This window comes from Schistocerca gregaria, chromosome X (assembly GCF_023897955.1).
Source record: "Schistocerca gregaria isolate iqSchGreg1 chromosome X, iqSchGreg1.2, whole genome shotgun sequence".
Lineage (NCBI taxonomy): Eukaryota > Metazoa > Arthropoda > Insecta > Orthoptera > Acrididae > Schistocerca > Schistocerca gregaria.
The window spans coordinates 447270761-447297986 of NC_064931.1; the positions used below are offsets into that span (position 1 = coordinate 447270761).

General features: G+C 41.8%; 1 protein-coding gene across 1 annotated transcript in view; it reads right to left on the reverse strand.

The window, feature by feature from the left end:
• Positions 1-27226, reverse strand: part of LOC126299155 (tachykinin-like peptides receptor 99D) — a 1430543-nt gene that overhangs the window by 705974 nt on the left and 697343 nt on the right. The window contains exon 2 of the mRNA XM_049990921.1: positions 9713-12116. Coding sequence (XP_049846878.1) covers positions 9713-10167 — 455 coding nt within the window. The 5' untranslated portion in view covers positions 10168-12116. The remainder of the gene's footprint in view (positions 1-9712; positions 12117-27226) is intronic.

The window sequence follows — 27226 nt, forward strand, 5'->3', positions numbered from 1 at the left end:
TTAGACCGCCGGTGATTAGGCTTGCGACAATCTCAGTACCGTTAGAAGCCCCTGGTGACCAGGTTGGTGCTGCGTCTAATGGAACACAGTATGACACTGGTCCATCCTCACTCCAGAGTGTTACTGAGCAGAAGGCGAAAGATGGAAAAGGATGCATGGCTGGCTCCTTATGTCTCAGCAACACTTACGAGGTACTACCAAGTGTTGATAAAGCGGACGATTTTCCTGCCCAGATTGGACAAGTGCAGAGGGCGTGTTTGTGGCACTGGGAGCTCCAACATTAGGCTGATAATGGATCCCCTGAGGGAAATACCATGTAGGCCACGAAAGAATGCCACTTTACACTCAGTACCTATGCCGGGGGGCCTCGTCCATGATGTGGAAGAGGCCTTGCCAGAGGCTATAAAACGCACTAAATACAACTGGCTGTAAATACTGGCACAGGTCAGCATGAATGACGCCTGATTGTTGGGCTCTGAGGCCATCCTCAGTTCGTTTCGGCGTGTAAGGCAGCAAGATTTTTTCACCATATATAAAATACTCTCTAAATTATTTCCGATTTGTATTTATATTAGTTGATGGTTTGATGCAGAATCGGATATTAATCATTTCATTGTCTGATAATGGCTAGCACCATGTACTAACAATTTATGTAGTACTGCATGTCTGGGTATAAATTATAGGTGAGAACTGACGGACATTGAAGTGGCCGAGCGGTTCTAGGCGCTACAGTCAGGAACCTCGTGACCGCTACGGTCGCAGGTTCGAATCCTGCCTCGGGCATGGATGTTTGTGAGGTCCTTAGCCTAGTTAGGTTTAAGTAGTTCTAACTTCTAGAGGACTGATGACCTCAGAAGTTAAGTCCCATAGTGCTCAGAGCCCAACTGACGGACAGGGCGACGTGGGCTACACTTTCCTCAGAAGCCGTTGTAGGCTAAGGATGGACTGGGAAGTGGATTGTCATGTTCTGCATGGGTGGACACTTAGCGTCCTGAGAGAGAGCAGAGTGATGAGGATGGGGTTTTGAACGCTGGAGGCCGCAGATCCCCCATAGCATGGACAGGGCAAGTTGGAGGCTGCACTCTGATGGGCCGAAAACATTTCAGAGTAGCATATCTGGCGAAAGAGTTTTGGAGGCAGAACAAGGCTGAGTGACGTCCTTTTAGTGTGATGGAATGCGCGGGCTCAAAAACGATGATCATGAGCAGATCTCAGAGCATCTTCTCTTGAGAAATGCTGCTTCGCACTTTCTACAAAAAAAGAGGAGAAGGGTATTTGACTGGCGAACTGTTAAAGATGTGTGAGGGGAAATGGAAACTTCCAGAAACAGGTTATGAAAGAAGTGTGTTCTTCATGTTATTCACTGGTAGATTTATGACACATGTCTTGGGAGATTGTACTTTTGTAATGGCCCCTGGAATTCGTCGCCTGTGCACAAATATAGTTGCCGCATTCCGGGAGTGTGCTGGCATATGTCACGGAGAGGCACTTCCCTCTTGGTATGCATCGAAGACACTTCCCACTGGGAATCGATGTAGATACTTCGCTGGTGAGAACCACAGCAGGGAATCAGGCAGTTACAATCGGAGAAGTGTTGCTTTTGACACAAGGAACACGTGAAGTCGTTTCTCTCAGAGAATAATTTTTACTCTGTTTACTCACATGACGTTTATTTACCTCTCTGTGGGGTCTGATGCACATTTATGTGCTTCTCTACGGAAGTATTCTTCAATCGAGTTCCTGATTAGTGAGCAAACAGAAATCTTGACTCATTGTCTACCTTCAGTTTGAGCCCAGGAGTTTGCAGCCGGCATATTTCGTCCTCTGTGTAGGCAGAGAATTGCAGTTACGCCACGTACATCATCTGCACAGCGGCCGTCTCCCCAATGAGCAGATGATCGGTGCAGCAATTTTTCTGAAAATGTCAGTCGGGTATAGGTCTTCTGTCTCCACCAGTAATCAGAATCAGCCATCTACGTGCCCTGCTAATAAAGGGAGGCTCGGTGTAAAGAAAGTAAAGCATATATTCTGCAAAACTCGAAATTACATTTGGGGTAGAGTCCGACATTGTGTACTAGATGTCTACAAAACTTTTTTTTGCACTCATTACCATTCCCATAGTAATAATTACTTTGATGTGCTAAACTTAAGTAAAACCACGAAAAGATACTTCATTTCAAGGAAATCCCTAGGTATATGTTGTCAATGCCAGAATCATTTTAATCATTTGTAGGCTTGAGAATTTCATTGCGGAGTCAACATTAGGAAACCACAAAATACTCATGCTATATTTTACTAACAGGTGAAGGAACTAACACCACATATGTGGTGCTGGTTAAGCTGACTAAATGTACCAGCGTATCAAGGGTCGACCGCGGTTCTCTGCTTTGGAGGAGAGAGTAAGGTGCAAACCAACGTCTCCGATGACTCTACGACGGTGTCGCACGCGAATTTCTCGACCTCTGCTATCATGTGGAGAATTTCAGTTTTATATCGACATAGTTTTCCTGATCATGAAGATGTAATAAAATGTTATATCAACTTCCCAGGTATGTATTGGGAGAGTCATGTTATCAAAGCTGGTGTCAGAGAGCGATTTGTGTGACATTATTCCGAATGTCTTCTCGGCATACTGCTTCGAGCACGTAATTAGAGAACCAAGTCGTAAAGGTGACGTTCTAGAACGCCTAACTACAAACAAGCCGGAGCTTAGCGAATTAGCTCACATAAAGGAAGTTATCAGTTATTATAAGGCTGTGATAGCAATTTTGACTACGGGTCTTACATGTAATGATAAGAAAGGTAGAAATTTATTTTTGCTTAACAACCTTGGTTGGTTGGTTGGTTGATTTCCAAGAGGGGACCGAACAGAGAGGTCATCGGTCCCATCGCATTAGGGAAGGATGGGGAACGAAGTTGGCAATGCCATTTGAAAGGAGCCATCTCGGCATTAGCCTGAAGTGATATAGGGAAATCAGGATGGCTGGACGTTGGATTGTACCGTCCTCCTCCCGAATGCGACTCCAGTGCGCTAATCACTGCACCACCTCGCTCGGTGCTTAGCAAGTGTGACAGGATAATAACTGCATAGTGTCCGCTCCTGGTAGCAACTGAGTTAATCGATCATCAACGAACTTAAAAAGGATGTCTTACGACGTCCGCCCCGAGCAGACGCAACGAACAAAAGCGAACAAAATGAGATTTAAAAAAAGAAGTGGTCAGCGCGACGGAATAACGGCCCGGGTTCGATTTCCGGCTGAGTCGGAGATTTTCTCCGCTCAGGGACTGGGTGTATCATCATAATTTCATTTCCATCGACACGCAAGTCGCCGCAGTGGCGTCAAGTCAAAAGACTTGCACCAGGCGAACAGTCTACCCGACGGGAGGCCCTACACACACGGCATTTCCAACTGCAGAGTATCTGAGTAGCCAGTATCAAATATTCAGTGTCGAGGGCGAAGACGTGCAGCACAAATGAAACCAAAAGAAATATGAACCATCGTTCAATATGCGTTAGACAATACTGCTGAAAGCGAGGTATTAAGGGATGGTAAAGACTCATCATGGTTTAATAGCTGTGTTAGGAAAGTGCAGCTTGAACAAAGAAAACTTCATCACACATTCAGATCAGATCAGTACTGGATCTGATGTCAGTATTTTTTCATCACATGTCAAAATCTGTTTGGCAGTCTGACTTTCATTCGAATTTTATACGTTTTTGCAACAACCGTTTGCATAATACCGGAAGTTTTGCAAAAATGTTGGAGATTTTCGTACAATAATTGCATAGGCATACGAGTGCCTGAAATTGCTGGAATTTTCTGCAGTTTTTAGAAGCCACGGATAGCCGAAATTAATTGGGAGCCAATATTAACATCTCCTGCACCTATTACATAGCCTAGACGTTTAACTTTTGTTTGTACAAAATGGCATTTAGCTGCGCTAAGCGTCAGAAATGTTTTCTGCCATCTTTTGAATACCTTTAAATACACTGCCGTAAAAAGAAAGAACAGTACACCTGGGAATACGACTTCGATTTTTTTTTATGGCGGCATATGTCACCTCGGGAATAGTAGATGTTCTGATAATGGTTTCAACATCTTCCGCCAACAGACAGCGTAGTGGTATAGCTGCCAGAGCGTCATACATGTCTATCCTTTCATAGAAAATGCTCACAGCAAGAAGTCTGAGTGTGGTGCAAACGTATGATGCGAGCAGGCAAAAATGCCCCACAGACGCACTTGTGTTTCCGACACCCAAATGAATAAGTTTGAAAGGGGTCAAATTGTAGCCTTCCGAGTGGCGGGATGGTGCAATTTATAGAAGTGCCACACAAGCTGGACGTGCTGTGTCAGTTGCGCCTAGATGCTGGTGTCAGTGGTCACATGAACATCCTTACACCTGAAGACGAGGTTCCGGACGTGCACACAGCACAGATTTCCGCCAGCATCGTTGCATTGTAAGGGCAGCGATGTTAGATCGTACTGCTACCACAGCACAGATAAGCTGCCTTTTGAGCACACACATGTCAACACGAACTGTTACGAATCGGTTATTAATAGTGGGAGTACAAGAACGCACACCTCTAGCCCGTCTTCCAGTCACGCCACAGAGCGACGTGCACGGCTGGACTAGTTCCGTCAGAGGATTACTTAGAAGATGAAATGGTGTGCTGCGGTCTTCAGCAATGAAAGCAGATTCTTCCTGCACGCAAGTGATTGTCATTCGTGCTTACGATGTACAGTTGGTGAGCGTCGTCTCGTAGAGTGCATTTGTCCAAGAAGCATTGGGCCGACTCCAGGCGTTATGGTGTGGGATGCGGTAAGCTACTAAACTCGTTCACATTTGTGGTGGGCACGCTAACCAGTGCTCATTAAGTGCATAATGTTCTTAGACCGATTCTTCTATCGCTCTTGCCACAGGAAGGTGATGAGTTGTTGCAACAGAATAATGCTCGCCCTCACACTTCATGTGAAACTCAATGTGCTCTGTAAGACGTGCAGAAACTTCCCTCGTCAGAACAACCTTTGACCTTATCTCCCATTGAACACATGTGGGATATGATGATGAGATGAGAAATGACTCGTGATACTCGTCAGACAACAACTTTTACAGAAACACGTAAACAGATCAATCTGGTGTCGCATAAGATATCCCGGGACAGTGTTCGCCGTCTGCATGATCAACTGGACGCTAGAGTCAGCACCTGCATTTCTGCCTGTGAAGTCTACACTACGTACACTTTGTGACCAAACGTATCCGGACACCTGGCTGAAAATGATTTACATGTTCGTGGCGCCCTCCAACAGTAATGTTGGAATTCAGTATAGTGTTTGCAGACTATCAGCCTTGATGACAGCTTCCACTCTCGCAGGCATTCGTTCAATCAGGTGCTGGAAGGTTTCTTTGTGAATGGAAGCCCATTATTCACGGAGTGCTCCACTGAGGAGTTGTTCGATGTTGGTCGGTAAGGCCTGGCACGAAGTCGGAGTCCCAAAACATCCCAAAGGTGTTCTATAGGATTCAGGCCATGACTCTTTGCAGGCCAGTCCATTACATGGATGTTATTGTCATGTAACCATTCCGCAACAGGCCGTCCATTATGAACTGGTGCTCGATCGTGTTGAAAGATGTAATCGTCATTCCTAAATTTCTCTTCAACAGTGAGAAGCAAGAAGTTGCTTAAAACATCATTGTAGACCCGTGCTGTGATTGTGGCACGCAAAACAACAAGAGGTGCAAATACGACCACACCTTAACACCACCGTCTCCGAATTTTACTGTCGGCACTACACACGCCGGCAGAAGACGTTCACCGGGCATTCGCAATACCCACACCCCGCAATGGGATCGCCATATTGTGTATAGTGCTTCGTTATTCCACACAACGTTTTTCCACAGTTCAGTCGTCCAATGTTTAGTCTCCTTACACCAAGCGAAGCGTCGTTTAGCGTTTACCGGCGTGATGTGTGTCTTATGAGGAGACACTCGACCATGAAATCCTAGTTTTCCCACCTGCAGCCTAACATTCATAGTACGTGCAGCTGATCCTGATGTGGTTTGGAATTCCTGTGTGATGGTCTGGATAGATGTCTGCCTATTACACATTACTAGGTCGGCCTGTACGCTTTTGTGCTTTACGTGTCCCCTCACGTTTCCACTTCACTATCACATTGTAAACAGTTGACCTAGAGATATTTAGGAGTGTGGAAATCTCGCGTACAGGCGTATGACCCAAGTGACACACAACCACCTGACCTCTTTCGAAGTCCGCGACTCCCGCGGAGCGCCCCATTCTGATCTCTCACGATTTCTACAGACTACTGAGATCGCTGATATAGAGTACCTGGCATCACAGTGCACCTAATATGAAAATCGAATTTTTTGGGGGTGTCCGGATACTTTTTATCACATAGTGTACTTATGTGAGTATTCTGGCTTGGTTCGATACCTGGTACCTCATAAATGCTTGTGCTGTTGGTCTCATAGTGTAATCATATCATGTATTCGAAGTGCAGCGTTGCAGCTATAAATATTTAGTGAGTTGGGAACCTCTAAAAAGTGTACTAATATTTTTATCTGGCAGTGTACTTCTTCCAAATATTTGATGTGTTCTTCCATGAATTTTAATAATACAATGATGTTTTATGAGTACAGCATACATTTTTTAGGTTTTATACGACGAATGACACTATCCAGCAGTCTCTGAAATGTGGCTAGTGTGTAAAGTCCGAATGGCATTCTGCGATACTGCTAATGACCCGATGGCGCTGTGAAGGCAGTTTTCAGACTATCTTCTATAACTACTTGTAGCTGGTGATACCCACTTCTTGGATCCATTACTGAACTGTGTCTGCATTGACCCAGATCCTCCAATGAAAATGATATGAGTCAGAGTGACAGCCTTGGTCTTCAAGTATCTGTAATTGCAACATCGTCTATACTTCATAGTACCATGAGGTGATTTCTTGAGAACGATAAGGACATGTGCAACTCATCGACTATCAGTATGTTCTCTTATATCTTTATGTAGCTTCTGGTCAATAAATTCTTCCATCAATTCTTCCAGATGATTGGGTACCCAGTTAGGCTCCCTATACACTAGAGCATTGCTACCTATAAGTACATGATGCCTTGTAACATGCGTCACGGGTGATGGACCATTTGTATTAAAGAAACGGAGAGATCACTCTAACGAAGCTGCCATCGAATGGCATGTAGCTGGTCCATTTTTAAGTCAGAATTCCATTCTACGATACTGCTAATGACCCGATGGTGTTGTGAAGGCAGTTTTCGGTCTATCTTCTGGAACTACTTGTATATTAATATCAGCCGCACGCAGTTGACGTGAACAAGTGTGTGGACCTGAAGCTGACGTTGTTAAAACGTTGAAACTAGTGGCCTAAATAAACTCGACGCCTTTAATACAGCTGGAGGAATCCCACTGTCCTCCATTTCAACTATGGATGTGCGAAGGAACTACCTGTAGTTGGTGATACCCACTTCTTACATCCATTACTGAAATATGTCCCCACTGGCCCAGACTGTGCAATGAATGTAGTATGTGTCAGTGACAGTCATAGCCTTCAGGTAACTGTAATAGCAACAGAATCTGTACCTCATAGTGCCATGAGGTATCGTCGATTACTTCCTCCGAAATGATTCAGTAACTTACATAAAGCAGATACACTTAAGGTTTGGTTGTTGCTCAGGTAGTCGTATGACCTGTCATTGTCTTCTTCATGCAGAACATCTAAAACTAATGTTTAAGATATACCTTTGTCTGTATCTCTTGCTCCTCAGTTCCTCACTCCTTGTCCCTGGCTCTTGCTCTCAATTTCACCACTTCATAGAACAAGCTTCTCAGAAACAAGATTACCATAATTTTTTGAAATATGTGTAAATACTCCCGAACTGAACTGGTGGATGCTACTTTGCGAAGTAATTTGGTAAAGAAGGCGTTATCCTACTTTCTCATTTTCACCCCATTTAAACATCACAACGAAAATGTTAAATTTTTGTTTCATATTTGCAAGTATGACGTTATAGTATAGGTAAATTTTGTGGTAAGATATTTTAGGTGGCTATATCAGGCGTGCCTTCAGTGGTTCTTGGCATGCAAATTACTCAGATTTGCTGGTTGTGTTTGGTGGTAAATTCAGTGTACTTTTGCCTTGAAATCCAGTTTGTTACGCAAATGTTAGTGGCGACGTCTGTGGAACTGCTCATAATGATTTCATTAGCGCAGTGACAAGCGAAGCCTTAAACGCTAAGAGATACATGCTATTATCGAGCGTACATTTTAACAATGAATATTTTCATATCAGTGTGAGAAGAAATGTACTGTGGAAAAGTGAAGCGTGTATCTCTACAGTTTGACAAGAACTGCGTTATCGAAACGAGACTTACAGAAACTATTCCACAGGTTCATTCTGTTTCACTGATGTGCGTTGAGAATTGTGCATGCACGGTTTCTTTTCGAACTATCGTTTACTGGAAGAACGTGAAACGGGAAAATAAGCGTAATCAGTATTTTCGCACTGAAGCAGTTTCGAAATCTGTCAACACTATGAGTGGGATGAAACAGAGGCCTGAAATTATAAGCACGAAGACCCATAATTTCGGACTGGTAGTTAAATAGACCATCCAGAATGATTTCCTTTGTTTGCTATCTGGAACTTCATTGTGATATAAAGTGTAAAATTTCGGAATACCTGCCAAACAGCTTTTCTGCTTTTTCTTGTATCCTACCTCAAAATGTGAGGAATCAGTAACACAATGATACCATGCTTATTTAATGGAACTGTGAAGTGAATATTATATTTTACGGAGATTGCTATTGAGGAAATCGTAAAATTAGTAAGGATGTCCTGTCAGCACAAAGCAAGTTAGATGAACCTAAAAGACCTAGTTCCTCACTGAAACAATGAAGCCACTCGCCAGTGATTCATTTTCTAGAATGGTGGAACGATTGAGGAAAGCCACCCCAAGGGCACATGGGTCTTTCCACATCTAGTAGAAAAGCCTCAGTGTTAATAGTTTGGGAAGAAAATTGATGTATTATTAGGCAATTCCCACAGTATATAAAGTTCATCTTATTTTTCTTTGACTTATTGTTTGTAAGGAAAAGTATTACGGCACTAAACTACCGCCACCTGCTTCTTTTGATAGTTTCAAGAATATTAAGGATACATAAAATGTAAAACTCTCCTCAGTATGAACACTGGTTTAAACAACATATTATTTTACTGGCTATGGCCCTAATAGAGACATGATGCCCTCGCACTCCTCTAATCTTTGAACTGATTTAATTAGGGATTTAAAAGGAAACCTGAAGTTTAACCTGCACTCCGAACCAAAGTACTACTTGTCATTTTCGCGTTAACAAAATATCACTATAGCTCACCTTCCAGGATACTTACTTCAAAATATTCTGTTTCAAATACAGTCATATTCCCATTCTTTTCTTAAAATAAGTTTACTAAATTGTAGAGCAACACAGAGGCTAGAAATATAGGCTAGAAATATTAGGCTGTACACATGATTTTGTGATTTTCATTCAGCCACCGTATCTCATTTATTATAAGAAACCACAATTATTTCTGAAACGTTCCTTGCCATTAACAATTTTCATTAGTAATTACTCTTTCCCTTGTTTTATTTCTTGCACTTATTTCGCTCACTAACCTTTTCTCAAGTGAATGTTTCTTACCTGTCGATAGATATAGCCATGAGCGTGAAGACCGAAGCGCAGATGGAGAGGACGGCGACAAACTGAGTGATCTTGCAGTACGTTTCCCCAAATGGCCAGTCGTTGTTCAGCATGTACGTATAATTGAAGGTGACGTTGAGTGTTGACACCATCGCATCAGCTATCGAAAGATTGACGAGGAAGTAGTTGGTAACTGTGCGCATCCTCTTGTGCGCCAAGACAATCCACATCACAATCAGGTTTCCTCCGGTTCCTACTATAACGATGCCTCCAAAGAAAACACTCCATAAGATTTGCCGCCACCACGGTAGTGTATATGGAATGTTGTCAATATCGCTGCTGTTGCCTGGTAGTGGAGAGGTTCTGTTTACCAGGGAAGTATCATTCATCACACAAGCCGCACTCGACGTATTGCTTGCGCCCATCAAGAAACAGGCACCAGTGTCAATCTCCATCTCTTCCAATATACGTCTGACTCGGAAATTTATATTCACCTCTTCGGTACAGGTATACACAAGAAACTGGAATGCACTTTCGCAAACGGAACTTATTTCAGATATTCAAAATCTGCTGTAGAGTATTCTCTTATTCTGACGCTTGCAAAAGTATTTGCAAGTCTGATACTTAATATATGTGAGTACACGACACCACAGTATGTCAGTAAATAGATAAATGTTCCATAAGTCAACAGATATTTATTCAAAATATAACTGAAAAATATTTCTTTGCAGATTAAAAATATTTCATTTATGTTTTACCTCTCTTGTTCCAAGTAAAGCTCAGATATTTCAACTAGTGTTTCTCTCTTTGTCTATACGTAGTTCTGAGAAAACGGACTAGATAAACACCGCACTGTCTTCCGAAATTGTTACTCCCATACAAAGAGTGAGAAATAATAACCTTTATTTCCTTTAATAACTTTTTATTATACGACTGAGGACTCCCCTACAAATCCATAAGTAACGTATTAGTATGTTGGTAAATACTAACAGTATTGAACAGTTAATGTCAAGCTACAAAATCCAATACACTGATATCCAGCTGAATGTGACGACGTCACTATAGAATTGTATAGCAGATTGATGAGTTGCACTTCACATTAATATCAACATCTTAGTGCACAAACTTTTGAAACTTTTAGTCCATCTGTGGCAGTAGGCGCTATGATACCTCTAAAATGTCTTTCTCTCAGAACTGCGAAATTTCATGTCGTAACGGACACTGCAGTATTGTTCCCATTCTAAGCAGTTTGGAATAAGTGAATTAAAATTGTCATTATATACACATAGTAACCCAGCGGTTCAGTGATTCACAACCTGCTATCTTCAACAAAGTCTGACAAATAGACCTGGTGTGTCAATTGCGATAAATACGAGGGACTTCACATCCAAGATTTATTTTTGCTTTGAAATCCACTGAGTGCTCCACAATACATATGCTGTGAGGAATTTGAATTTATTTTCAGTGCGTTGGAGACAAGCGGAGAAATTTAACCGATCTTCGTGATTGCACAATCAGGATTCAAATCTCAGGCAAGAATCACATTTTATACACAAGATCCTCAAAATATTTATACTGCAGTTTTTATGTCACTCTAAATATGAAAATTGGTTCTCGTACTCGCACAGGGCTGTGGCTCGGTATCTGATTTCTCCTTCCAGTATTTCGTCAGTACATATCTGAGATTGATTTTTGCTGTATTGTAGGCATGCAGGTCTCTTCCACACAACCCGTGTATGTCCCACAATTGAGGAATACCAGGGAAACCCACAATACGTTCTTCAGTGTGAGTTGATTATGTAATCAGTTACGGCTCTTCTTTCCTTTAGATACATGTGCTTAACTGTGACTATGCATTTATTTTAAATAATTCTTCTATAATCAGAAAAGCATCTTTCAAATTCTTTCCTTTCCGTCCAGAACAACCAATAATTTGCAAAATAAAAACGAATTTCCCATAAATACCGTGGCATATATTACGTTCAATGTTCTTACTAAATTTAAAATCAGCACTGAACAACCAACGTTTAATAAATGCGCAAACTTAACATTGATGTAAACAGGAAAGCAAAAGTCGTAATATGGATACTACAGATAGCGGAATTCGGCTACTTTACTTCGTAGTAATTGTTTGCGGGAAGCTACATCTATGATGTTTTCGTAACTAAAGTAGTTTTCGGTTATTTCAGACTTCTACCAATGTAATATATCCTCTTTCTTTTCTTTGGACCGAATATTTTTTAGGAAAGCTTGACTGGAATGCTCCAACACTACTGCAGATAAAGTTTGTTCTCATTCACTCAGTGATGGTCCCTGGTCGGATATCTGAGTATTGGCCTGATGAACGTCATTCCAGGTCGCCAGTGCTACTCCTGCGACGTCTCCCTAATACGATGGGCCCCATCTGGAACAAACAAATAAAAGTTTGGTTTGAGTTACCTGACTTAACTAGATTACAAACAGAGAAAACTCTGTGTAACATATTAAAAAATTAAAAATGAGTTCACAACAAGTAACACCGTTTTAGTTCACAAGACTGTCGTCGATTCAGCCGCTGTTGCGTTGACAAGAAAGACAGATTCCGAAAGAAATATATAAAATTAGGTGACTCTTTTTTTAAGATTTGATTTACCTTTCAGTTACCCTCAATTGCATTTCATTGCACAAATAAAAGAGTTACATATCGCGTATGAAGCAGAAATGACAAAAAATCGTATTTTATTTTGAATGTTCTTGTTCATCGTTGAAGTACCTTTTAATATTCTAGAAACTTGTAGCTTTACTCAGATAAAACTTACGCACGTACTGCCACTCGTCCTATAATTTTAATATATTATTTGTTGTAATCCATCAAGCTGATGCGTTTCTCAGACTTACCATATAAAACTTTCAATTTAATAAGTAGGTACCAGGGGTTCATGAAATCTGTAATTTCATTCCACATCAAAGAAACTGTCTCAAAAAACTTGTTACTCAAATAAATTCTGTAAAGGTACTCTTACGGGTTTGTAAATAAACTGTTCAGTCCCATCATTAATAACTTACGGGCTCTGATCGAATCCTGTTTGAAGTATTTCAACAATTTTGGTTGGTGACCTTGTATAACGATTCGCTGCAATGACCATTTTCATTTGTTTTTCGGTTGGCCATTTAGGATTCAGGATTTCCAAATTAAGAGAACAGGAGACTGGTGAAATAAAAGATATTTCTTTTCAGTGTTTGAGAAGGCACAATAAATATCACCATCGACTCCTTGTTCTTTATAAATGTTCTGCAATCACACCTAAACCCAAATACAAGTATCACGAGAGTAAATATTTTTTATCAAAAAATGCATTTCCCATCCACCTCTAATGATGGGTAGCCGCTGGTGCACGGAAAGAGACTCCGCCAGACGATGTTTTGGACAAGACAGATCGCAGTTAATTCCAAAACTTCGCATTTCAGCTAGAGTGAAACGACCGAAATATTCGTAAAATTACTGCCACTAGAAACTGGATTTTTTTCTCTTTTCTTTTAGAATACTTTGACGCTTATATTTTATGTTGGATGTATATTAATAGATAATGTACTGTCTCATATCCATTTCTTTGTCGTCTCTTAACTATTGCCTTTGCCTCTTTTTCAAATTACTGGTGACTGATTTCATGGATGAACTTTGGTTCTCCTGTCAACTGTGGATTGATCAAAATCTGGCTACCTTTTGTAGTGATAATGATATGCAGAGAATGATGAAGTGCTATGAACACAAGGCCATGCTAAAAGGAATTGTTGCCTTCCAGTTATGAAACAATGACGACTTTCCAGAAATATTTTTCAGTGTTCTGTCTATTGTTGACAAAATCTTGTAAAGTCGACATGTAGTCTCTTAACTCGTTTTTCAGAATCCATAAATTTCTCAAAGCATTGGTTCTACCATAGCTAATGTTGCACTTCCATGCGCAGTTAATTTACACACTAGCAAATTGTAAATGAAAACCATTAACGTCTGCTTAGAAAATGGGAGATTACTTCCAGTTATTTTGTAAGCATAGCATTCAGGCATTGTCTCCCTTAAACGAACATAGAGCATTATACTTGCTATGAATGCTATCTTTTCACGAATGTGAAACTTACTGGTTTGGTACCAAATGGGATTTAAAAAGAAACCGGTCAGATCATTGCGCGATCTCTTTACCTGCCTTGCAATCATTGATCAATTAGATCATTACACTAACGAGATCTGTGGAACAAAAATGCAATTAGTAGAACAAAAATGTAATTTATTTGTCTTTCAACGTTAAATTTGAACTATGACTAACAAGAAGTGAAGGAAGAATCAGTAGACATGTAGTCAAGGAACTTTAAGTAAACAGCCTACCTATGTAACTGGATGAATAACTTTATAACTGCGAAGTAATATTTTGCCAAGGTTTTTGCTCTCGACTTTCCGATTTTGAATGCCAGTGGGCACCATATCTCCGAGTCCTACTGAGCCGAATCTTTTAATTTTTAAGTGGAATGGGACCAAATTATGAGGCTGACAAGTAAAAATTATGAGAAGTTTCAGAGCCGTCGAAATGTAAATCCAGTACTTGCTTCATCTGTAGACCTATTTGATTGTAAATACAAGAAAAAATTCTATTAATTTTTAAATTTTCGATATCTCGTTTCATCTATATCTACATCATTACTCTGCAGTTCACAATTATGTGCCTGGCACAGGATTCATTGAACAGCCTACGACTTCTCTACCGTTCCACTATCGAACAGAGAGCTGGAAAAAAGAACACTGAAACCTTTCCTTGCGACCTGCGTTTTCTCTTAATTTATCATCGTGATCCTATCTCTTTATGTAGATGGACGACAACTAAACATTTTCAACTCTGAGGAGAAAGCTGTGGACTGAAATTTCATGAGGAGATCCTACCGCAGCGACAGGCGTCTTAATTTAATGACTGCCATCCAGTTTCATGTGTTATATCCGTGGCAGTCTCTGCCCTCTTTTGCGATAATACAAAACTAACTGCCCTTCTTTGAACTATTTTGATGTTCTCCGTCGTTACTGTCTGATGGCGATCCCACACCGCACAGCAATACTTCAGAAGAGGGGGGACAGCGTAGTGTAAGCAGTCTCTTTAGTACACCTGTCATATTTTTAAGTGTTCTACCAATAGATCGTCTTCTTTGGTTTGCTTTCCCACAACATTATGTAAGTGATCCTTCCGATTTAAGTTATTCGCAGTAGTAATCCCAAAATATTTAGTTGAGTTTACAGTCTTTAGATTTGGTGATTTATCGTGTAACCGAAATTTAGCGGGTTCTTTTTAGCTGACTTCAGACTAATCATGATTTTGAGTCAACTGCCATTTTTTGCATCATCTTGCCTAAATCATTTTGCAAATGGTTTTCATCATCTGATGACTTTTAATGACGATAAATGGCAGCATGAGCTGCAAAAAATCTAACAGGACGGCTCAGATTGTCCCCAGGCCTTCTGGAAAGCCAAAGATATGGAATCAATGTCGATAGCATTCATTTCGTGAGAAGAGTAGGCAGTGTTTCACAAGAACGTTATTTCCTGAATATGTGTTAGGTACTTGTGAATAAATTTTTTACTTCGAGGTGGTTCATGATGTTAGAGCAAAGTATATGTTCCAAATCATGCTGCATATCAACGTTAGTGATATAGATTTGTAATTCAGTAGATTTGTCCTATTTAATTTTTTGGGTGTGACTTGTGCAACTTCCCAGTCATTGAGTATGGTTCTTTCTACGAATGAGGCGTTGTATATGATTGCTAAATATGGAGTTAATGTATCAGCATACCCTGAAAGGAAACTGACTGGTATACAATCTGGACCGGAAACCTTGCCTTTCTTAAGTATTTTAAGCTGCTTCGTTACACCAAAGTTATCAGTTTCCAAGTTACTGATGTTGGCAGTTGCTCTTGATTCGAATTATGGAATGTTTTCTTCGTCTTCTTCTGTGAAGGAATCTCGGGAAATGGTGTTTAGTAACTCTGACATCAACACTGTCATCGCGCAGTGAAGGTACTGATTGCTTCTTGCACTGGTGCGCTTTACATACGACCAGAATCTCTTCGGATTTTCTGCCGTTTTGAAACAGAGTTTCGTTATGTACACTATTTAAAGCATCTCACATTGAAGTTCGTCCTAAATTTCGAGCCTCTGTAAAACTTAGCCTTTCTTTGAGATTTTGCGTTCTTTTAAATTTGGCACGCTGTTTTCGTTGATTTGTTATGAATTATCACGTATGTTTATTTCAGTTACTACATTTTTATGCTACTGTGGTAGGCAACAAACCCACTCTTTGGAATGTTAGCTATCTTATCAAAAGTACACTGACCCTTATTAGAGGAAGTTAACAATGAGTGTGGGCCCCCACCCCATCGGCCATTATGACTGCGTGAAGTGTGGTTGGGATACGTTCAGTGATGTGTGTGAATGTACGTAAAGGAATGACAGTCCAGTCTTCCCAAACAGCTACAATCCACGGTCATGATGATGCAAACAGTCATCGTCTCCGAACTGTTCTCCTACTGTAAACCATACACAACGACGTAAAATATGAGCATATTCTTCTGCCGTTAGCATTTACTTAAGCGCAAAAATGAGACCGCTCATAACCGGAGAATCATCTTCGTATCGAAATGCCACCTCCTCCATACCTCACTGTTGTCACTACACATGTTGGAAGGTAAACTTCTCCAGGCATTCGCCTGTCCCAGGCCCTTCCATTAGATTGTCACATGGTATAGCGTGAGTCATTACTCCAAATCACTCTATTCCAGTCATCCACTGTCTAGTGACAGTGCTCTTCACACCACCTTTATCACCGCTTAGCACTGAGTACAGAAATGTGTGGCTTATGAGGAAGTCCTCAGGCATTGTACCTTTGTTTTAACTCCCTACGTACCATTATTGTGTCAGGTGCACTACTGGTAGCGCTTTGGAAAACACGACCGATTCTTTCCACTGATTTCTTACAATTTTTGCAACCCCCCTTTGCAATGCTCGATGGTCCCTCCCTATCAGTAAATTACGTCTGCCTAGTCTTCTGCTAGCTATGGATGTTTCTTCGTGTTGTCACTTCACATCACATCATCAACAGTGGATTTTGGTAGCCGAACTAACTTCGAAATATCCGTTATGAACTTGTTACTTAGTGTGTAGCCCACGCTGTAAGTCACTGGTCTCGCCTGATTGGCCTGTTCTGCAGTTACTGCTTCGTTACTGACAACCCAGTACTCCTCACGTCCTTCTGTAACGGAAAGTCCGTCTCTCCAGAAACTAGTATTTCGTTATGTATTACATTTGGCGTCCGGATACTTTTTATTATACGGTGTACTAACACTGGAGCGAAATGCAACATCAAGGACAGTAAATTTTGCTTAAAATAAATTACACACCACACATTATGTTCTAGATAATACGCAAATGATGAAGATTACAGAATAACACCAAAATTCTGGCGCTGAAGTCTTAACCAATTTGTGATGAACTGAGAGAGAGGAGGAATTTTCCACCAGGAAATCTCCCTCAGTGCGGTTTGTACAAGAGTTCAAAATTAACCAAGTAAGTTAAAGAAATATCTGACCAAGTCTATTTCATAAACCCTCAGGGCGTAAGCGAAAGGCATGGAAGTGATTGTATATACTCACCACCATATGGTAAATCAAGTGTGAAGAAGGAGCAGGAACTAGCGCTATACATTCCTTAATGCAGCAGTTTCTATGCATTTTCTCTTGTGTCTCCCGGAATCTAAAGTACAGTTTGTTATCTACTGGAGTTCCAGATCATTGTAATGAGTGACTGTTGAACTGTGCCACTCAATAATGCGAACTATCGGAGGGACGATGCCACGATAGAATGTAACACTTATGCGGGAATCACCGTAGCACACAGTGTCGCAGAATTCGAATTGAAACCACAAAATTCTTCCACAGTCACGCTAGAAACGTGTCCACAAAAGTATATGGCATTTGTACACTGCTACCGATTAAATTGCAACACCGTGAAGTTAGCATGTAACAACCATCAAATTAACATAGAGTGTGCCACATATTTTGATTAGTAAATTATTACCATTTTAAGGAAACCACAAACAGCAGTTACTGTTGAAGCCATCAACATTTTGTATATAAGCATTGCTTACACATCGTATTTCTCATTCAAATATCGTCTTACAATGTTGAGTATTTGTAAGAAGATCGTGTAATGCCTCATGTTAGAAGGAGAAACGTTGACCAGCACGTGTCGGATTTCGACAGAAGCAGCTTAATGAGTTATTCAAGACTTTGGTACATCATTCTGCGATATTTTCAGCTGCGATACTGTGGTCTAGGCACCACGACTGCAATGCGAATACTGAGTCGATGGAAATTGGAAAGTCATATTCAACACCACTCAGTATTCCAGCGAATTTTCAGTACTAGGGACCAACCGGGCAGATATACCGATGAACCATTGTGAAACATTATTAGTCCCATTTTCACTGCACGTTTACCACTATAATAAAGCAATACAGCATAATACAGGCTGATGTGGATTCGACGATTCCAAGCTAGGCTTGTGGAAGTATATCAGATGGCATCAGATATCTAAACACAGGTCACCTACTTCACGTAAATTTCACGCAAGTGGTTTGTGAACGTTGATCTCACTTCCGACAGCGCCAAAGGTATGTTCTTTCGCACTCATGTCGCCCGGATCTGGTGGCCCAGACGTCATCGTTAATTCTCTATCTTGTTCCTGAAATCAATGTAGAACGATTCTAGCCTAGTGAGAGCGACAGTTATCCTTCTTGGAGAGCCATCGACGTCGGGGAAGACAACAATAATGAAGTGAAGTAGGTGGTCCTCAATTAAGCTCCCATAGTCAATGGAAATCATGGTCACTTCGAGGAATTCCACATGTTCCAGAGAGAATATTATCCATAGCATAGTACTACATACACCATCTGTGCCTGTGGTGCGGTGGATTTTTGATGTAGCCTTTTGCCAAAGTAACGGCGCATCCGGATACGACCATCGATCTGGTGTAAAAAGAGACGTGATTCACCTGCATGTTTCCAGTGATTCTCGGCCCATTCTCGATGATTCAGGTCCATTGCAGTCGTAATTTTTGGTACTGTTGGGTGAACATCGGAACATACAGGCATCGTCTTCAGTCCCATTTTTAACAAAGTACTCTGAACGATATGCTTCGAAACACTTGCACCTGCCCCAGCACTAGAGTCAGATATGCCTGCTTTTCGGAGGCAGAAAATTTTCCTCTTCCATGAGCTGTGATGTAGTGTGGACGTCCAACATCTAGTAGCCTATTGGTGCTTTCACCATCCTTCCCTAATTTTCCGTAGGTGCCCGCAACAGTAGCAAGTGGACAGCCGACCTGAGTGTCGATTTCAAGATAATTGTCAAGATAATATGCCCTTTGCTAAAGTCTCGTACCTCAGTAGATTTCCAAATTGGTGACCCCTATTGTTGCTAGAATGTTTACTGCTTCCTCTCTATCCTACTTATATCAGTTTTTCCATACCAGGCCACGTGGCCACAGTGCCACCACATGGCGTTCAGTCTCACGTTGGGCAGTGACCTTAACTCTCTCGCCTATCAATGTGTGATATATGTGACTAGAATTCATGTGTATTATATTACATTATACTCCGCAGTTCACATTGTTTTATCTGGTAATAGTCATGTGGTCTTCATTACTTTTTCAGAAAGACGTGTAACTATTTTACTATATTTATTTAAACTTGAACTGACAACACAGTGTGTTTGATGATTTACTGGTGTAAGCAGCCTGCTCCCGTATTATCTAATTCTTGCCATTTTTTATTTCTTTGTTGTGTTGTGTCCCTAACTTCTGTCCAAGACCATAATGTGTCCTACAGTAAAGTAAGTATCATGTTCCTTGAGCGATTATTCAAGTTGAACGTGGTCGCTGATTCCGTCGTTACCAGAGAAATGTTAATCCCTTATCTTGATATATTTCCCGGAAGTTATTGATTCAAGTTTTCCTCACCTGGCTGAGAGAGATCGAACACAATCTTCTATAAGGTCTTACAGTGTATGAAGTCGTGTTTCACACACGTACATAGCATACTTCAGAATATATTCTAATTTTAGTACACGGGTACATGTCATTTTGAGAAAGCATTTAGGCATTTCGTATTTAAAGATATCTGTGACGTAATATGTTGTATCCTACAAGTATATCTCAAAGTACATAACGTTCTTACACGCTAAAAGGGTAATGTCACTGATAATTCTAATTTGAGGGAAAGTATGCGATTTTCCTTTAATCTAGCATTGTATTCAGCTCGGCACAAAAAGACTGCATGTGCAGCTCTCTTCCAGTATTTAGAACGAAGAACGCAAGAGAGAAGAACAATTTTGGGTCTGGCTAACGTGGAGGCACGTTATCTGTATACATGCTCTTTCAACGGCGCGTAACTTCGGTTTTCGTCACACGATTGTTTTGGAAAAACAAGCAGCCACGTTGAGCGTGTGGCTTACAGCCAACTGTCATAAGATTCAGCACGGCCCTGGTCATGGCTGGTTAACAGCACGCCAGAAATCAAACAATCCCTGTGTCAAAATGATTTCATCTATGTACCGTATAGATAATTACTTCCATACCCGGTTTAATTTTTGTTACGTTAACATGGTTTTTACAGTTATGTATTACTTTCGTCTCAAGGAGTGAGATTTCCATTTTCAGACCTGGAAATAAGTTAAATGTCATTTACTGTAACAACCCAGTTCTCCTCTTGCAGGATTATCACAGACACACACGTAATTAAAACCGTATTTATAGATTACAGTGAGTTCATATGCAAACAATTTAAACAAAAATGTTCAAATGTGTGTGAAATCTTATGGGACTTAACTGCTAAGGTCATCAGTCCCTAAGCTTACAGACTACTTAACCTAAATTATCCTAAGGACAAACATACACACACCCATGCCCGAGGGGGGGCTCGAACCTCCGCCGGGACCAGCCGCACAGTCCATGACTACAGCGCCTCAGACCACTCGGCAAATCCCGCGCGGCAAACAATTTAAAAAATTTACTGAGTGACCCCCAGATAAACCCAAGGACATCATTAGAAAAACGCTGTTACTAAATGTCACGCAGCACATGTCATGCTTAGTTACTGCATCATTTTGCGAGAGTCTCTTGTATAGGATGTAAAAATGCTGTATACAACTTATTCTAGTGAAGCAAAGAATGTCATCGAAATATGAGTGCAAATGAAACTGATGATACGTGTACCATTTATTGGGCCGCGAAAACACTAGAATCTCTTCTAAATATTTATTCTTTGACAACGTAAGTAATTTAAGCTACTGCTAAACGCGTTAAAATATAAAAACCCTTACTATTATAATTTTAATAAAATTCTAGTTATCATATTATCTATTAATAAAATTATACAAATGGTAATATATGGAGAGCCGATGACAATTTCGCATGGTTAGATGAAACACACTTCATCAGGAATGATTTATGTGTTGCCACTGGTACTATTCGGGCAGAGCTAAACCATAGAGTGGTGTAAGTACTAGGAGTCATTAATATGTTTTGACGAGAAGGTTCATCAGCTGACGTTACATTCACCTGGAATCGGAATGGATACGTCGAGGTGCTGGGCAACGAGGTATAGCCTTTGTCTGTCATCTTTATGAAGATAAAATCTTATGTTCATGACGTGACAGTTTTCGTGTCCACCGAGTTTAAACTTTGACTGAATGTCACTGGGAATATCTGGAAAAATATTGCATATTGAATGACCCGGAAAGTATAAGGGCGTGATCAACACTGACAACGTGGGACAAGATGGTACAAGCCAACGACAGTATTTAAGTAACGAAACCGACTTTCATAGTGTGTTGTAGGAGGAACAGCGAGATGTTGTTAGTGTTCTATCGACGGGAGTCTGGGTCACTTTGCACTTAAATGACTTTGGAAAGTGTAAGTGTTAGTGTGGATCGCCTACACGCCTGAGGCGATGATGTCATCTGACTTCAAATGCATGACGTTATCAAGACGGTGGTGGGCAAGAATTTTAAAAGTACGGGATGACATTGGCTGGAAATTTAAAAATCCTGGATTGTGACGGTGGTAACTTAAAAACGCCAGATGGTGAGGATGACAACTTTAAAATTATTCAAAATTGCAATGGAAGGAAATCTAAAAACTTTTTTACATTTCATTTAAATGATAATGCAATTCCCAGATCATAATTTTTTTCAATGAGGGGCGTATAATAAATAATGTAAGGCAAGTTTGTTCAGTATGGGGTCAAAAACAAGCAATTTGTGAGACACGTTGAACATTCCCGCTTTAGTCCCCGTAGTTTCATGAAGTTGTGAGAGCTGGCGGCGGTATACACAGCTTGCAAGATGGCATCTGTAGCGAGGATGCGTTCCAAGCAGCGAGGAGTCATTGAATTTCTTTTGGCGGAAAACCGGAATATCGCAGATATTCATAGGCGCTTGCAGAATGTATACGTTGACCTGTCAGTGAACAAAACTGTCGTAAGTCATTGGGCAAGGCGTCTGTCATAATCACAACCAGGTCTCGCAAGCCTGTCTGATCTCACGGCTGGCTGTACACAGCTGTGACTCCTGTAATGTTCTACTTTACTAACTCTCTCGTTCAAGATGATCGACGGAATGCAGTCAGATATCCCGCTGTTCAATAAGACATCTCTGTTGCTCCGTGCCCGCGAGAGACGCTCATAAAACTTCATTAGACTGTTCTGTCTCATCCACACTACAGGCAAGATCTCGCACCTTCCAGTTTCTATCTGTTTACTCAAATGCAGGACGCATTCCGCGGGAACGTACAAGATGGAGACGTTATTGATATAGCAAGATGTTTTGGATTTGACGTTCACCAGTAGAGAGGTAACGCGAGGACATACAGGACCCTCCGGTGAGTTGACATAAGGCCGTTGCAGTGAACGGATATTACGCTGTAAAACAGTGTTTTGTATCCAGAGGAGTGGAGACTAATATAGTGTACTGGAATCCCGGAAAAAGCCGACCTGCTTTCTGCAAAAACAGTGTGTTGTATTACTTCTGGAACCGCCTTGGCGCTACAGTCTCGAACCGCGCTGCTGTTACGGTCGCAGGTTCGAATCCTGCCTCGGGCATGGATGTGTGTGATGTCCTTAGGTAAGTTAGGTTTAAGTAGTTCTAAGTTCTAGGGGATTGATGACCTTAGAAGTTAAGTCCCATAGCGCTCAGAGCAATTTTTGAACCCTCTTGAATTAAAAAAAAGAATAGATCATGTTGAAAAGAATCTAATATTTTTTGCCTCATGTTCCAAAGAGTTACGCAAACTTCTTCATGTGAATTGCGTAAACTGACATCATACACATAGGCTACATAACGTTCCATTTCTATATTCCATCGATCTCGCTCTGTTTTCATACTTTAATAAAAGAAATATATTTTTTTTTCAACTCCTGTACTCTCTTGCATTACATTTCTTCTGTGCCTGTTTCATACTCCAATAACGTTTATGTTAAATACGCTATTGACTCATCAGTAAATTTCATCTCTCTCTGTTTTATACTTTTTAATAAATGTGCACGTTCAGTTGTCACCAGCCCTTGCATCGAAGCCTTCGCTACTGGTGACGTGCTTCCCAGATATTGTGGATTATATCATCCATAAGCTGTACAGATTTACATACATTTATGGAGTTGGAAATATGAGAAATTTCTGAGGATAAAATTTGCACTTAGCAGGCAAGTGCTCTACTGACATTTTCTATGAAATATAAAACGCAATATAGACTTTGGCTACAAGCAAACAATCCACCAGATCTGCAGATAACGTCAGAAAATACAAAGCGGGAAAACTTACCCTTCCTTATAAGAGGGCAGAAGGTAGGGATGATGGGATATGACTCTCCGCTGCAATGGCAGGGAGGAGGCCTGAGTGGGGAGGGGTTGACCACACGAGGCCTGGCCACGGCGTCCCCAACACCTACAGCGAACCGTATGTCGATAAGAAGGGACAATCAAGGAAGGAAATACCTAAATGTAACCACGAAGTTCCATCGTGTGACACAGCAGTGGTAGGTAGGGGAGATGGATGGAAAACAGGAACAATGCGGTGTCAGGTGCTGTGCCTGACAGAGGCTTTAATTAACGTGAGAAGATCTTAGCAGTGCACATCGACAGCAGTCGAGCCAACGTCGCCAGGCAAATTCTAGCTGAGAGAGAGCCCACGGAGGTAACTGGCGAAATAGGCGCAGTAGCGTGGACGTCGTGCAATCACCGCTTGCTCATTCTGTAACAAGGTCCAAAGACCGAGCCACGCTATGTCCCTGTGTCCATGAAGGTAGGTGCCTGTCCGTCCTTTGACCCAGACTGTCGCATGAGTCTTGGTTGCAAGGAAACACACTTCCTCCAGGCGAATGAATGTAGGGGCGCAAAGGAAACAGGCGTACATTTGCGCCCCAGCATCCAAACATCATGAACACCAGAATAGGTCAGGCAATGTGCATGTCGTCCACAGGTGGAGCAAAACAGGAGTGGCCATTAAACCAATCGCATGTAAACGCTCGTTAGTGGCAGCTATTCCACAGGATACGTTGTAATATTTCTGGCTTTCCAGCCTTCATATTCAGGTACAGGAAGCTCTTCTTAGAGGGGTTGAGGAGGCAGCTGTGTCAAGATAACGTACTGTGGTGTGAGGTACCGATGACAGATGGCTTGTTCGGGACGGGTATCGTGAGGAAGACCGCCTAAATTTTGTTCCTTCTCCGCGATTGGCTGCTGCGTTGGGAAGCTGCGCGCCAAAATGGTAACCTTCGATTATTAGTATCAGACAAACAACACACCGTATTTACTTGTATTTCAAATTAAAACCCCTCTCAATAGTGTGGTATCATTCCATTATTTCACAAGTATTAATAGCCAGCAGAAGAGTAAACAGCTGCGAAACAAAAAAGCAGACGAAGCACTTCGGGTTTCTCCGGATCGCGCCTAACTTGGATGGCGGGCGAAGTAGTTCGCCTGTAAGATAAGAGTTCGTCCGACAGCCTGAGAGGACGGTCGTGTTGTCCGCCGCGGTATCAGTTAAGATACAGTTCGTCTAGTATGCAAATCAGAGTTGTTTCGGCAGTGTCCTAGGACCGACATGTTGTCTGCCGCGGTAAGTGTTAGTTAAGACTTTATTAGCAATGTTACTTGGACATATAGTTGAGAACAGTGTGATAATAATTACGGAAATACGCAGAAGGTTACATTGTTGAAAAAACAGAAATCATGTTTGACTCTAAAGTAAAATGTAACTATGCAGTTTCTAGTTTTCTGCCAATAAATAACGAGTGGTATCCCGTATGAACGACTGATCGGAAATTTAATGATTTATAAAATAATAGTTCCTACAGCCTCAAGATTATGGATTCACGACCTACGTGCTGTTTTCTGAGCAGGGGACATCAACTTTAGAAAACTGCAGGTTGGTGAACATTCATTAGATGTTATGCATTCCACTCAGGTTGGTGGAAGCAAATGGCACTTCCCATGTACTGCAAACGTAGTACAAATGTGATTAGTGGCACGTCATCTGTGGTAACACAGAGGAGGTATGAAAAGAGAAATGTTTTTGGGGGAAGGGATTTATCTTATGCACGTATATATCGCCCTCTGTTCTCTCTGTCTTGTTCAACTTGTCGTAACGTGATACCACATCGCTCGCACTGATTTTGGGTGATATGGCTGATGAAGGTAGTGTCACAACGCCGTCCACTTCGTTAACTGATACTTGACCTCAACGTTGTTGAGCAGCAATTGAATGTAGAATTCCTGTGGATGTGTGTGTGTGTGTGTGTGTGTGTGTGTGTGTGTGTGTGTGTGTGTGTGTGAGTGTGTCTGTGAGGGAGGGGGGGGGGGGGGCGGCACGTACATGGCCCTCTAGTATGTACATGGCTAAGGTCCACAAAATTGACAGACCGATGCGCAGATAGAGACGCAGTATGTCTTGTCGACACTGACGGAAAGATGGAGGCTGGCGTGTAAATGTCTAAGAGATTGTTCCGTGAGTGTGTTTCCTGTGCCCGACCTCTGTTTGTTCATGGTGTTCAGATATAAGGCCCACAATGACACTAGACGTTGGTGAGTGTATGTCCTCCATCTTTCGGGGGAGGATGAGTGTATCATGTTTGTACCCTGAAAATGTTACTAGCCGCCAGGAAGTAGACGAACGCGGCCTACAGGCTGCGAAAAATCGTCAGCGACATGGGAAGGACCTAGCTATGTGCACCAGCTTGGAAACTGCAGAGACGTTCAGATACTTCCACACGTTGCAAAGAATCAAGGCAACGGTGGTAATGTTGCCGAACTGTTGTGTGGGTTATTTGGAGGGCGCACCATAAGCTGACCGCTGCAATTCGAAGAGTGGTGGATGTAAAGACGATGCCAATGTACTGAAAGCCCTGGGCACAAGATAGAGGTGCGAATTCTTCTCGTGTAAATCTGCGGTCAATTGGCATCGCGTTAGATTTGGCAACAGTCAAAGCACTACCTACCATTTCTCCGTATGTGGAGATCAGATCAAGCACGCGTGTGGCGCTTGTCGTGACCTTACCAACAACAGCAGGTTGTCTGCCTAGGCACGACAGAGGATCCGCTCAATGTCACCTTAGGGGTAACCATGACACATCCGATCAAAAGCGCTGTCAAAATTGACAGCCACGAGTGTTTCCCTGAGATTGCAAATGACTGTTGGAACAATCATATCACGACGTTCATCAGTGGCCTACACGGTCCGGGCAGATCCACTCGCAATAGTTTCTTCTGTGGATATGGACTCAGGAAGGACATAGTGTCGCCAGAATACGCGCGAATATCGTGTAGTCTGCATTGAGTATGATAGGAGGCGGTAATTGGCAGTAGTATTCCCCTGCAAAAGTTTGTGAATTAGGACGATAATGACTTCGACAAATGATGGCGGAACCATGGCAGCTGTCGTCAACAGTTCGTGGAACATCGTCGTCAGCCTTGTCGCCCCCAAAGCTAGGAAAACCCGGTAAAATTCCACAGGGACACTGTCCATACCAGGCGACTTATTTGGAGCACCCGTCATTTCGCATCCTTGACGTCACCACAGATGATGTTCTCCATCAGGTTTTCCGCTTCGATGCTCGTAATGGTGCAAGTGATGCTGCTTTTGGCGGTAGTTCCTGTCAGTCTCGATGTGGTGTACTGAAGGTTCTTCCTACCTCGCCGTATCTTGGCGACGAATCCTGAAGAACACTGCCTGCAATCTGCGACGGGTCAGAGAAACCATATGAGCCTTGATCCTGTTGTGATCCATCTGAAAAGTCAGAGAGGTTGATTGCATATCAAGGTCACGAAGCATAGTGAAGTAGAAGTCTGCTGTATAGTGGTTCCATGCAAACACTTCTCTGCCAAACTTCATTAAGTCTCACCGTATCTCAGGCTTGGCGCACTGCAAACACTATGCCATCGTCGTCGTATATG